The 12428-nt window shown below is 52.1% G+C and overlaps 1 protein-coding gene across 1 annotated transcript in view; it reads left to right on the top strand.

Moving 5' to 3' along the window:
* The window catches only part of LOC135902900 (leucine-rich repeat-containing protein 4B-like), a 149309-nt gene that overhangs the window by 112346 nt on the left and 24535 nt on the right, over positions 1–12428 (top strand). The window contains exons 2-3 of the mRNA XM_065433218.2: positions 6264–7275; positions 8711–9827. Of these exons, the coding sequence (XP_065289290.1) occupies positions 6697–7275; positions 8711–9820 (1689 nt within the window). The 5' untranslated portion in view covers positions 6264–6696 and the 3' untranslated portion in view covers positions 9821–9827. The remainder of the gene's footprint in view (positions 1–6263; positions 7276–8710; positions 9828–12428) is intronic.

Raw genomic sequence — 12428 nt, 5'->3', positions numbered from 1 at the left:
ACTGGGTTAATCCTGACGGTTCATTAAACGACGGCTTTGCGGGCTGCCGGAGCCTCGGTACGCAGTTGCTGCTTACGCTCGGCTGCAAGATCTTGTTCTTGTGCCCGGCCTGCAGCATCCGCATGGCGTAGACGAGCTTCTTCCCGGTTCTGCTCGCGGCGTTGCTGATTGATAGCTCACTGCTCCTGAGGAGTACGTATTACGCGTGGCCTACCCATTTCGGAGCAGGACAGAAACTGCTGCACAAGCCTTCGGCTGCGACGGACAGCAACAACGTCACTACTAGTGCAGCCAACCTCTCTTCCTGTTTTTTTTTTTTCGCCCATGAGTTTTCAACGTACAGGCGACAGACGGACGGACGAAACGGCTAACCATATGCTGCTTCGCTGTAGAAAAAAAAAAGAGGCACAGGTAATTATTATTGAGTCAAGGCACTCGAACCCACGACCTTTGGTGGTAATTAGGGTGAAGTTGAGTAAGGTATAGTTAATCAATATAGAGATAATTAAGACACTAGAACCCATGACCTTTGGTGGGAGTCGAATCCACGACCTTTAGTGTTAATTAGGGCGAAGTTAATTAAGGTATTGTTTATTAGGGTAGCCTTGTTTAAGGAACTCGAACCCAGTAACTTTAGTGGGAGACAAGTAATAAAATGTAACAACACATTCGAATGAGATTGCCAAGTTATTTAATGGATTTCTCTTGAGCGCGCAGGCTTTTGCCTTGACACTGTTTGGCGTATGCCAAAGTGACTGACAATTTTTTTCTCTTCTTTAGTTTCTCCCGTCTTGTCTCTGGTTGTGTGCATGTGTTTTTAAAATTTGGGCTCTTATCAAGCGATTAGGTGGCAAAACTATGCATTTTGTGCTCATCGGCAGTTGTGTTTAGGCGCCGTCAGCTAAGGCTTCAATGCCAAGCAGGCTAATCCTAGCCGCTATGCACGGCGCCCATAATTCAGCGATGGGCAGCGGTGAGCCTCTACTGTAGTCGTCTTGAAAGCTCTCTGTCGACTGGCGGGCCGGAATGAGGCATGCCATTAAAGCAAATTTAAAGCTTGTGAGTTGGCGACTTGGCTCACAGAGATTTAGTAACTGGCTTTGTAATGTTGTCTTTTTTGCATGCACGGTATTTTGCAGACAAAGCACGCTTTACAGGAGTAAAACAAGACTAAGGCCGGTATTGCTGACTGCAGAAATGGCTACCAAGTAGTAACGGCGTATCACCCTCCAGTATTGCATACGTTGCCTTACATGTTAAATGTCCTCGTCTTTTTCTCACTCTGTTTGCCCTCTTTCCAACCTTTATATCTACCACCCCAGTGCAGGTAGCCAACCGGAAAATCACCTAGGCTTAACCTCCCTGCCGTTTCTCTCTCTCTCTCGCTCTCCTGGTTTCACTGTTGCTGTCGAGACAATAGCCGGCCTGAAAAGTTTCCTTACGTTTTACATCACGACACAGCAGTATGTCAAGCTAATGCCCTGCCACGTCTTATGATTTATTTATTTATATATATTTTTTTGTCGCGAGTGAATTTGAAAGTCTTGTTTATGGTTTTACTAAAACTATACATATTGCTACAGTTATGTTCCTGCCCTTTGACTACGATGCGACTTCGTAATCTATTGTTACATAAGGTGCCGTTACGTAAATGAGCCATGACGTCGAGGAAAGTAAGCGAGCTTTCTATCTTTGCTTAATTGTCGCCGGTTCTAGCCTGGACCATGCCGATATGATTCTCTCTTCCAAATGTAGGTTTAGGCCTAGCGCTTCTCTTTTTCCTTCGCTACATCGTAGGGAGCACGCAACACTGCTGCTTCACTCGTACCATTATCGACGTTCGAACATCCCCCGAGAAGTGCTTTGCTCTTTTTACACCTGTGGCGACCCACCACCTGGCGCTAATGACCCTACATTCCCGTCTTGTTTTTGTTCTGTTTGTTTCAGACCTTCTCAATTTGAAGCACAAAATGGAAGTTTGTTGTTTCAAAATCGATGTAATGGAGGTTCTGGAGTAAATATAAGTATTCGCACTAAAGGTTTTTTAATGATGCTATTTCGTGTCGCGCAATACGTGCATAGATTGCGAAGGTTGTTCCTGTCGCTCGCTGCCGTCTAAAATGATTTTATTGCTGATTTCTGGCGGGTATTTTGGGCTTAGTTCACTTAAAACTTCGTGTGTTCTAAATAAAGGCTTCATTGTGGAAACAAATTTTTTTACAATACAGGGTAGTGATTTTTAAACGGGGCTATTGATGTTTTGTGGTATATTGCTACGGATAGAACGTGGTTTCGCGTGACTCGGCACCGTGCGCTGTGTCTGTCTTTTCTTAAGCACCATGTGCTTAAAGAAAGAAAGAAAGAAAGAAAGAAAGAAAGAAAGAAAGAAAGAAAGAAAGAAAGTAAGAAAGAAAGAAAGAAAGAAAGAAAGAAGGAAGGAAACACACACACACACACACACACACACACACGCACACACACGCGCACGCACACACACACACACACACACACGCACACACACGCGCACGCACGCGCACACACACACACACACAGACACACACACACACACACACACACACGCACACACACATGGCGATCGCTACGGTGATGAACGGAACACCCCGTACCAGCAGTTTACTGGGAAGAAAAAACACCACGGGCCAATAAGACCAAGTGATGTGCTCAGAACTTGCACATCTTTCAAATATGAACTCATATATTCTTGCGCAAAAAGCTTTTTCTGTTTTTTTTCTGCGCATATTCACATCTTTCTCGCACTTTCACTGGAAAATCGAAACACGTGCGCCAAAGGAAGCTTACTGCATATCCTGCACAATGGCGCAATTTTCTATGTTGCTTTCAGTGCTTATCATGATTAGAAAGAAGAGTAGAAATCGTGACCTTCTGCAACAATGGTTACAAGTTTAAACAATATGACCGGCTTCGCTTTACGAAAGGGTCGGATGTAGCAACGTTTAAGCTACAGCGCAATTTTTCGTTCATCCTCCTCGGGAGAGATCGTAAAATCTGGCGAATAAAGTTGAGCGTCAGGACATGAAGCCTCTCGAATATTAAGACAAAAAGAAAAAGGAGTTTTACGTACTCTATCTAAATATAAAACTCCTTTTCGATGCCTCGAATACGATGACTACGCAATTTGCTTTATTTCTTTGTCCTTTTGCCCTTTGTTTCTGTTTATTGCGCGCTAGTTCTCCGCACTGCGCATTTGTAAACTCAAGCAGAGAAGCCATAGATCGCCCCGCGGAGGGGGAAGCGAAAGGGGCGAGAGAGTGGGGAGCGTCGCTCGGGAAGCCTTATTAGACATCGACCTGCCGTAAAGCACCGCGGCTCGTCCGAATCACGCCCAGAATCAAGAACTCCGGCTCGATCAAAAGTTGCTCGCGAAACGACGAAATAAAGAAAGCGCCAGGCTCCGAGTCCGAAGCGCACGTAGCACAGTGGAGCCGCTCCTCTACTACATATAACACGCCCGCCGCCCCGAGCGAACGTATACACTCCAGCCAAGCAGGCCACGGGGTCGCGGCAGTAATGTGTATTCCCCCGCCGTCGTATGGTCGTCGAAGCGAGCCCCTTTTTGCCTCGGTCGGTAGGCGCACGGAGTTCTCGCTATAGTGCGCCTCGAGCTAACGTCAAACTCTCAATCAAACGGTGTTTTAAACGCCGGCTCTGGCGTTGCCGTCGAGAACGAGCTTGCGCTTTAGCGCCGACTGTTCGTGCAAAACCCGTTCCTCTCGAACTTGCTATATATACGAGGCGAGTCGCAAGAACCCCGAGAGATACAGAGAAAGAGAGCGCGCCCCAGAAACACGCTGCCGACGGTGGCGTGAAAAGAGGCACGGCGCAGAGCGACCGGGGGTTATAAATCCGGCATTCCCCAAAGGGAAAAGGTAGCATATCCTCTTTGCTTTCCCGACGACAAACAGTGCGGGAAACGAAAGGGAAGCACGCGGAGAGTGCATAAGCAGAAGAGACGGTGGCAGGGCGCGTTAAGCTGAGCCAATTCAAAACTAGGGTGTCTTGTGCCCCGTAACCGCTTCAGCGCGAAGCTTCCTCGGCATGGTGCCGAAAAAAAAAAAGAAGGTTAGGGGTTGGGCCCGGCTTGTCGCAGGAGGGCACGCGCCGCGGGGTCGTTTCCTCCAGGTTGCCGCTGGAACGCGCGCCGGAGCGGAACCACAAAACATGGAACGAAAACCAGCCTTTCTCCCCGAAAAGGGGGAGAGAAAAAAAAAACGGCATCGGGATCTCACCGAACCAAGCTGAAAGGGCCATCATCACGACGGCGAGTGACGTGCATATGCTCCCTTAAAGCGGAGACCGGCTTTTATTATTCGCCGCCTGTTCCGGACGAGCGCTACAGGATAGGAAACGGAACGCGCGCGTCGTCTGCGAGCGGGTGTTATAGGCCGGTTTGTGAGTGGCGTTTGAATTACGGCGAACTCTGCAAGGCGGGGAGGGGGGGGGGGGCGCTCGTCAAACCTTTTCGCCGTTCTTTTAACGTCGCACTCCCCGCTTTCGAATAGCGCCCCTATTTTCTCGGCGTGCTGCCGAGTCCGCGCCACCGTATCGGAGGCGGACGAGAACGGGGGCGCCCCGTACGACTCTAACTCCAAAGCGCCGCGCACGCCCTGCACGAGCCGCGAACGTATACGTGAAGCGTAGTAAGGGGCACGCTCTCCTACTGATCGCGCGGGGCTCGTGTTTTATTGACAGCGCCGCGCGCCGCGCGAAAGCAGTCGCGGCGGACCGATGACAACGACGTGTGGGAGAGGTTGAAGGGGTAGGGCGGAGGAGGAGAGGGCCGAAGGGGCGACGGGGACTGGGGCAGGCCGAACGCGCGACCTTCATTCAAAGTGCATGCGGCGCGCGCGCACCGCGCGAGGCCATTTCTTCGCTCTTTACGGCGTTGCGAAAGGCCCGCTGATATCTCCAGCTGGTCGGCAGTCGGGACGAAGCGGGGCGGTCCGGCCAGTGGGAGTTACGGCTGCCCCCTTTTTGTTTCGAGCGTCCGTGCCACGTTTGCCGGTGTGCGAGCGCGCGCGCGCGCTCGGAGGGTCGTAGTACGTGTGAGCGCCGCTTTGCAACGTGCCTGTCTGACCGATCCCGCGTGGACGTACGTTGCTTCGCCGCACGTAGGCGCTTTTCAGAGATCGTAAAACGCTCCGCCCAGGGGCGCTTTATCTGCAGCGTCGAGGAGGCGCAAGGCTGGTGTTATGATATGCATGGCATGGTTCCCGTGTAATAAAAATAATAATATAAAAAAAACGAACGATGACGGCCTCTATTCCACCCGGAAGTGATCAGCAGTGTCTACAGTGTTATGAGGATCACAAAGTGTTTGTCTTTAACAACATTTAGGCGCGTAAAAAATCTGGGGTCATTGCCTTCTGCTACATTCGGAGGTTCTGTACGTTTACTCATTCAGTCAGTGTCGTAATAATTATAATCATTATAAGTGACACATTTAGTCAAAATAATGAAATGAGTGTAAATATTTGCTCCTGCGCTTCAAGTTCTCATCTATTTCGCCTTCGCCAGCTCTGGAAAATTGGCGGGTACGAACCCAGAGCAGGACGAATTTTTCTTCAAGAGCGAAGTTTTTTCTTTTTCTCATAGAAGCCCGTGTAAAGTGACATTGTAGATTCGCGCATCTCTACGTGAATGCAATTCCCCCGGCCCCCCAAACATACATTATATGTATACATATATATATATATATATATATATATATATATATATATTACGTTTACATATTCGGATTCATATCTCTGGCTGCCAGATAGTGGAATGCAAATAATCAATCGTATGCAATCAAATGTAGAAGTCGTAGCCTTAAGTAGTTTTGTGCCGAAACCTTAACACTAAGCTCACGCGCATGAAAATGGAATCATCCTAAAAGGCAGCGCAACTTGTGACCATAGGTGGGAGAGCTTAGCGCAAATTAATGTCGCTCATTGTGGAGATCGAGAAAGTGTTTTACTTGTTGCGCCAAGAGTGCCAGCTCGATTTTATTGTCCATCATAGCTTTTCCCTATCAACTGATTTTAGCGCATCAGAAGGCGGCACGTAATTTGAGTACGCATTTCGGAATGTCCTAGTAGTTGAAAGGGCTTTCGAGTTCTTTTGCATTCGCTGCTTAATAAAATCCAGTCGAGTATCCACTGCCTACAGATTCGAGATGCCACTCGGAAATCTATCACACTGCTAAACACACTCATCATTCGTGTTTTTTTTTTCGCTTTCAGGTCTCCAGTAAGCGCCCTGTGAAATCGACGACGCCCCGTGATTCTCCGTTCTCGAGAGGTACAACCTGGCCATGTCTGGCGCGCTCTACGGAGTGAGCTGAAAAAAGAAAACAAGGAAAACGCAAGCGTATCTCCCATTACCATGCGAGTGCTGCCAGTGTCCAGGTATGAAAGTCTTGTCAGACGTCTCCCTACAGCAGCAGCTGGCGAGCAATAGATGCGAACCCAGCTTGAGCGCGCGGAGCCGTCGCCCCGCTGACGGCAGCTCCGGCGCACCATGCACCGCACGGGAATTCGCGAACTCTCCGGCGACCGGGGCAGCTGACAGGACCTCGCGCGAGGCCACGTAACCAGGCCGGGCCGAATATTCCACCGATGGCCGCGGCGGCGGCGTCGCGCGAACCCGGGGCTCCCTGACGGGGGCTCGCCGACGATGCCCCGGACTGCGTCGCGAGCCCCCTTCTCTCCGAGTGCCCTCCTCCTCTCTCTGATCATCATGGCGGCCGCCGCGGGAGCCGGTGGCACGGCTTCACCGCACGGCGGCAGCTGCCCGTCGGCCTGCAGCTGCAAGTGGAGCGGCGGCAAGCGCACCGCCGAGTGCGCAGGCCTGATGGGCAGCGTGCCGCAGCACCTGCCCAGCGACACGCAGGTGCTCAACCTGACGGGCAACATCCTCAAGACGCTGCCGGGCGGCCACTTCCAGCAGGCGCGCCTGGTGCACCTGCAGCGCATCTACCTGTCGCGCTGCGGCATCGTCCTGATGGCGGACGACGCGTTCCGCGGCCTCAACAACCTCGTCGAGCTCGACCTCAGCCACAACTTCCTCACGGCCGTTCCCAAGCTGGCGCCCTACTGCCCGCTGCTGCGCCGGCTGCAGCTCAGCGCCAACCCGATCCAGAGGCTGGGCGGACACAGCTTCCGCGGACTGCACAGCCTCGTCTCCCTGGAGCTGAGTCAGTGTCAGCTGGCTTGGCTCGAGACGAACGTCTTCGCCGACCTGCATTCACTAGAGGTACTACCGGGTCGCTACATAACCAGCTCCTTACACCACGACAAGAATGATGAAAATAAACAAATTCGCCCAGTTGCTTAGGTCGCGATACAGGGTAGCTAGAGAAGTTTTGAGGAAGAGGAACAATAAGGAGATGTAGACAGAAATCCTAGAATGAAAAAGAAAGGATGTACAGCATACTTCATTAAATTAAGCAGGCTAAGTGACTATTTGCCATCTCCCCGTTTTAAAGCGGATGCCAATAAATGATCATCATCATGATCATCATCATCAGTAGCAGCAACATGTTTCCGTAGCTTGCTTTCTCATCTTAATTTATTAATTTGCGTTTCTTTGCGCTAAAGCTATTAATATTCGTTTTTATTTTTTTTTCTAAATCATTTTCCCGCCCGGTAAGCGGCCTATCCCCGGCAGTGGATTTGTGCCGTTGAATAAGGCATCATCATCATCATCAGCAGCAGCAGCAGCAGCAGCAGCAGCAGCAGCAGCAGCAGCAGCAGCAGCAGCAGCAGCAGCAGCAGCAGCAGCAGCAGCAGCAGCAGCAGCAGCAGCAGCAGCAACTTGCTTGCTGCTAACGAAATATGCCCTACACACGCGTCCCTGTGCGCGAGGGGTCACGATATGCGTGTTGCGCGCCACGTAGCGTCCTTCGTGCCCATTTTTCATTGTAGTTGCATATTATTGTACCAGGCGGCACGCAATGTAGGTGTTGCACAGGTAGCAGTATAAGATAGACAGAGGTGTGTTTAGGAAGGAAAAGAAGACTATGGAGGATTATACGAAAATGATAGAATGAAGAACATGTACAGCATACCAGATCAAATCAAGCAGGCTAGATGGTTTTTTGTCACCTCGACGTTTCAAAGGGGATGCCAATAAATCATCATCAACATCATCTGCAGCATCATATGGTGCATCTTGTCACCCGATTACACGCGATGTGAGCCGGGAAGCACTGATATGTGCAAACTTTGCATCGCAGTTGCATTGCATTCCACCAGAAGTCACTAGATGCAGCACTAGAACGGTATAGTGCTACGCGTCAAAGAATGTGACGTGTGCGCCGCGTAGTCTTGATCTCTGTATTTACAGTTAGGTACACGTTATGGCACCTCCTCGCAAGGCACGTACTGCTGCTGAAGAAGCGAATCATAGCTTCTTCAGCAGCAACCGGCTGCAGCCCGTGCCTGAGTGCAACCGGGCAACCTCGGGCCCAGCAGACCGCTGTGCAGAGAGCAGCACAAGGCGCAGCTCGCCGTTGACGGTGGCCGAGCAGTTCAGTGCGTTCTCGTGAAAACGACGAAAAGAGACTGCGCCGCCAAGACACTGTAGTGCGTGCTGCCGGAAATGGGGGTCCCATGGAGCCGCTCCTAGCTTACGCTGCGAGTGTGTGCCGCGCAGGCCTATGACTGCCGTTATTTCCGCCTTTCTTCAGGTACTTCGCCTCGACGGCAATCGACTGCGCTCGCTACCCCCGGACGGCCTCACACTGCCACCGCTGCACTCGCTAGACCTGAGCGACAATCCGTGGCACTGCGACTGCAGCCTTCGCAGCCTGCGGCAGTGGATGCATCAGCGCAACGTGCCGCTCTCGGTGCCGCCGAGCTGCGAGGGGCCGCCGAGGCTCGCGCGCCGCCTCTGGAGCCAGCTGGAACCGGACGACTTCGCCTGCGCGCCCCGCATCGCCGCCAGCGAGCTGCGCGTGGGCGCCGTGGAAGGCGAGAACGCCACGCTGCAGTGCGACGTCGACTCCCTGCCGGCGGCCAACGTCAGGTGGCTGTGGCGGAGCCGCGCCATCGTCAACCTGTCGCTCATCTCGTTTGGGCGCCAGATGTACCTGCTGCGGGCGCACCAGAGCGGCCGGCGGCAGCAGACGAGCACGCTCACCATCATCAACGTGATGCTCAAGGACAGCGGACGCTACCTGTGCACCGCGGCCAACCGCGCCGGCAATCAGACGGCCAACGTGACGCTCATAGTGCGACCGCGTTCGGCCGACCTCGCGGCGCTGTCGGCGCCCGAGATAGTCGGCATCGTGCTAGGCCTACTTCTGCTCCTGGCCCTGGTCGCGGCCTCGGCGTGCCTGCTGGCGGTGCGCCGGCCCGCCCGGGGCCCGCGCGCCGCCAAGGAGACGCAGATGCGACTCGAGTCGCTGCTGCTCGAGTCGAAGCAGCGCTCGTCGGACGCCGGCAGCCTGCAGGCCAACTCCGAGGAGCAGTCCGGCAGCCCGGCGCCCCTGCTGAGCTCCAACAAGAAGCCCGCGCCGGCGACGGCCAAGTCGGGCATCGTGGCCGCCGTGTTGCGCGGCGAGTATCGGACTCTGCGCGCGTGCCGCGGCGCGAACAAGGAGGAGGAAGGTGGCGCGAGCGACGTGGTGACGGACGCGCTGCGCGTGTCCGCCGGTGCGCCGAGGCACGAACAGGTGTGCGCGACCAGGAAGCGACCCGCGGGAATCGTGGCCAATCCGCTGTCGCCGGGCGCGAGGGACTCGCCGGACGAGGGGCTCGGAGATGAGCGAGAGTACGAGACGGACATCCTCGACTGACCTCTCGGTGAGTGTGTAGAACCCTCGCTCGTGAGCCTCTGAGTCGCCAAGCTCGGCAGATCGGTGTCATTTGCACTGTTAACGTGGGATGTGGCTGCAAAAGTACAACGTGAGCGCAGCCCCTCTTATCCTCATCTTCCTTTTTTGCTGTACCCCCTTTGACCTCGGTGAGGTCCTGCAGTTCATAAGCATGTTCTTACGGCTAAACTCTCCGTCATTTTTATCTTTGAATCCTCTCTCCCTCCCTCCACGTCATGGTGACCAGGTTGAACAGAAATGAAGCAACAAGCCCGGCATTTAAGCACGCTTACTGTAGCATATGTCAATATGAGCCAGTGTCATATGTTTATCGACATGGTGAAAAAGGAGACTTATATGCGGCTTCAAATGTCAAGACCCGAATTTTATTTTTAATCAGGGGAGTAAATTTTTTACTTCATCTGCGTTCCTTTCTCACCACGCGGGCTTCCGTCGAAGATTGGCGTAACAGTAATCAGATTCAGTAGACGGGACTCCTTGTCACTCAACGTGATTTTTTTTATAGCGTGACGGCGCTCCAAAATGTTGCCGAAGCTGGCAGATGCTTTCCTGAAGCTGTGACAATTCGAAATTTGGACGTAGAGGGCGCGTGTGGTTGGCGCCGGAGAGTAGTAGTCGAGGGCACTGCGATAACCTTTTGTCCTGCAGTGTGCACAAGCATCGTGACGCAGCCCAGGTGGTGGCGCATGAAGGCAGGTGCAGTTAGGTGCAGTCGAAACTGGTTGGGGAGCACCGATATACAAGCAGCGCGATAGAGATCACATAATTCGCCCTCTCCCTTTAATCCCCGCGTGTTGACGGTAATAATTTTCTTAGCAGACCATGTATACTCAGTCGTCATTTACGCAGAATGCCACAAACAGGCACTGCTACTTTTTTTTTAATATGACTATACAGCGATCCATACATAGCAGTCAACGCTGTGGAAGCTACGCAAGGAGTTCCGTCAAGAAAATGTATCACTCCGCGCGTTCCGTCCATGCTTCGCTGCGCGCCAACAGAGTTCGCCCGCACGAGCATGCACGTGAGGCTCCTTGCGATGGGTTGCAAATAAAAGAAAAAAGCCAGAAAAACAACAAAAATAAACATGATCCAAAACAACGCATTAGCAGTCATATAGCATTGTATGCTTGTTTCTAGTATTCAATCTTGTTTCATTAATACTTAGCCTATGTAAAGAACAGTTGCACACAATTGCGGTCAAAAAAAGGACTATACCCAAGTGCGAACGAAGCCACTGCAATAAGTCTATCTAGCTTCCACAGCGTTGACTGCTCTGTATGGCACGGAGTATAGGCTATGCGAACGCCTTTGTTGTGCGATGAACGCTGTCGCGTATGCCTGAACATCACTTTCCTGTTTTTTTTTCTGCACGCTTCCCCATCTTCCAGTGTAGGGCAGCAAACAGCCTGGTTAACTTCCCTGCCTTTTTTTAAATGTTTGCTCCCTTTTTAGCAGAGCACATTTGAGGCTTATGATATTATGCCTTCCCGGCAGCCCAATGCTTAGCGTCGTAAAAAAATGCACGCGAATATACGAACAGGCTAGTACTGAACCTGTTCAATTCCAGCGCATTATTAGGTGTTTGAAATTTGAACTACGGCACAGCTTAACAACAAGTGAGACACAGCGGAAAGGAAGGCAAAGCGTCACACGTACTACACACTGCTTTGCTAAATCTTAGATTTCTTGCCCATCCTGGAGCATTGTTTTCGCTTTTTCTCGGAAACCGCTTGATGTGAAAGCAGCAAGTGATTCTAAGTGAGCATATCTTTGAGGTTCCGTGTGATATCAGAAGAAATTTGACAAATGTGATTGATTCATGGAACATAAGGTCCATAATCATCACGCGTGGTATCAGAGACGCTGTTGTGGAGGGCTCCAAAATAATTTTGGCAGCCTATCGTTCTTGAAGCTGCGCCACAGCATGGTACACCGGTATTCTTCCGTTACATTCCGCCACTTGAATTTGCCTGGTGCCAGTCGCACCGGCGACCTTACGCTCGTTGAGACCCTATGGTCGTTGCGGCCCAATGCTCGGCGAACCTATGCGGCGGTCATTGTTAATCCACAATGCCTTAGCCACCGAACTACCGCCGCTGGTTAACATGTACGATTATTGACTCTTTTCGCGGAGTAGTTTGCTCTAGAGGAACGAGATGGCGCTTTCGGCGGCGCGCCGCCCATTGCCTCAGCAAAAGCGCACGAATACGAAACCATCACCGCGTCTGCCCTGCTAATGCGCGAATTGAATTGAATTGAATTGAATTGAATTCTGGGGTGTTACGTGCCAGAACCTCGGATCTGATTCTGAGGCACGCCGTAGTTGGGGACTAAGGATTAATTTTGACCACGAAAGGACCTTTAACGTACCCCGAAAGCCCCAATCTAAATGCGGCCGCCACGGCAGGTATTCGATCCCGTGACGTCGTGCTCAGCAGCCCAACACCATAGCTGCTAAGCTATCGCCGCGGGTCGCTACTGTGCGATCAGCTGTCGGCAATGCAATTGGGCGTTCGCTAACGCACTGTGGTCCATTCACGCTGCAAAATGCGGAGCGGTAGAGGGA

The sequence above is a fragment of the Dermacentor albipictus genome, chromosome 3 (genome assembly GCF_038994185.2).
Source record: "Dermacentor albipictus isolate Rhodes 1998 colony chromosome 3, USDA_Dalb.pri_finalv2, whole genome shotgun sequence".
NCBI lineage: Eukaryota > Metazoa > Arthropoda > Arachnida > Ixodida > Ixodidae > Dermacentor > Dermacentor albipictus.
This window is presented reverse-complemented; position numbering and strand designations above follow the sequence as displayed.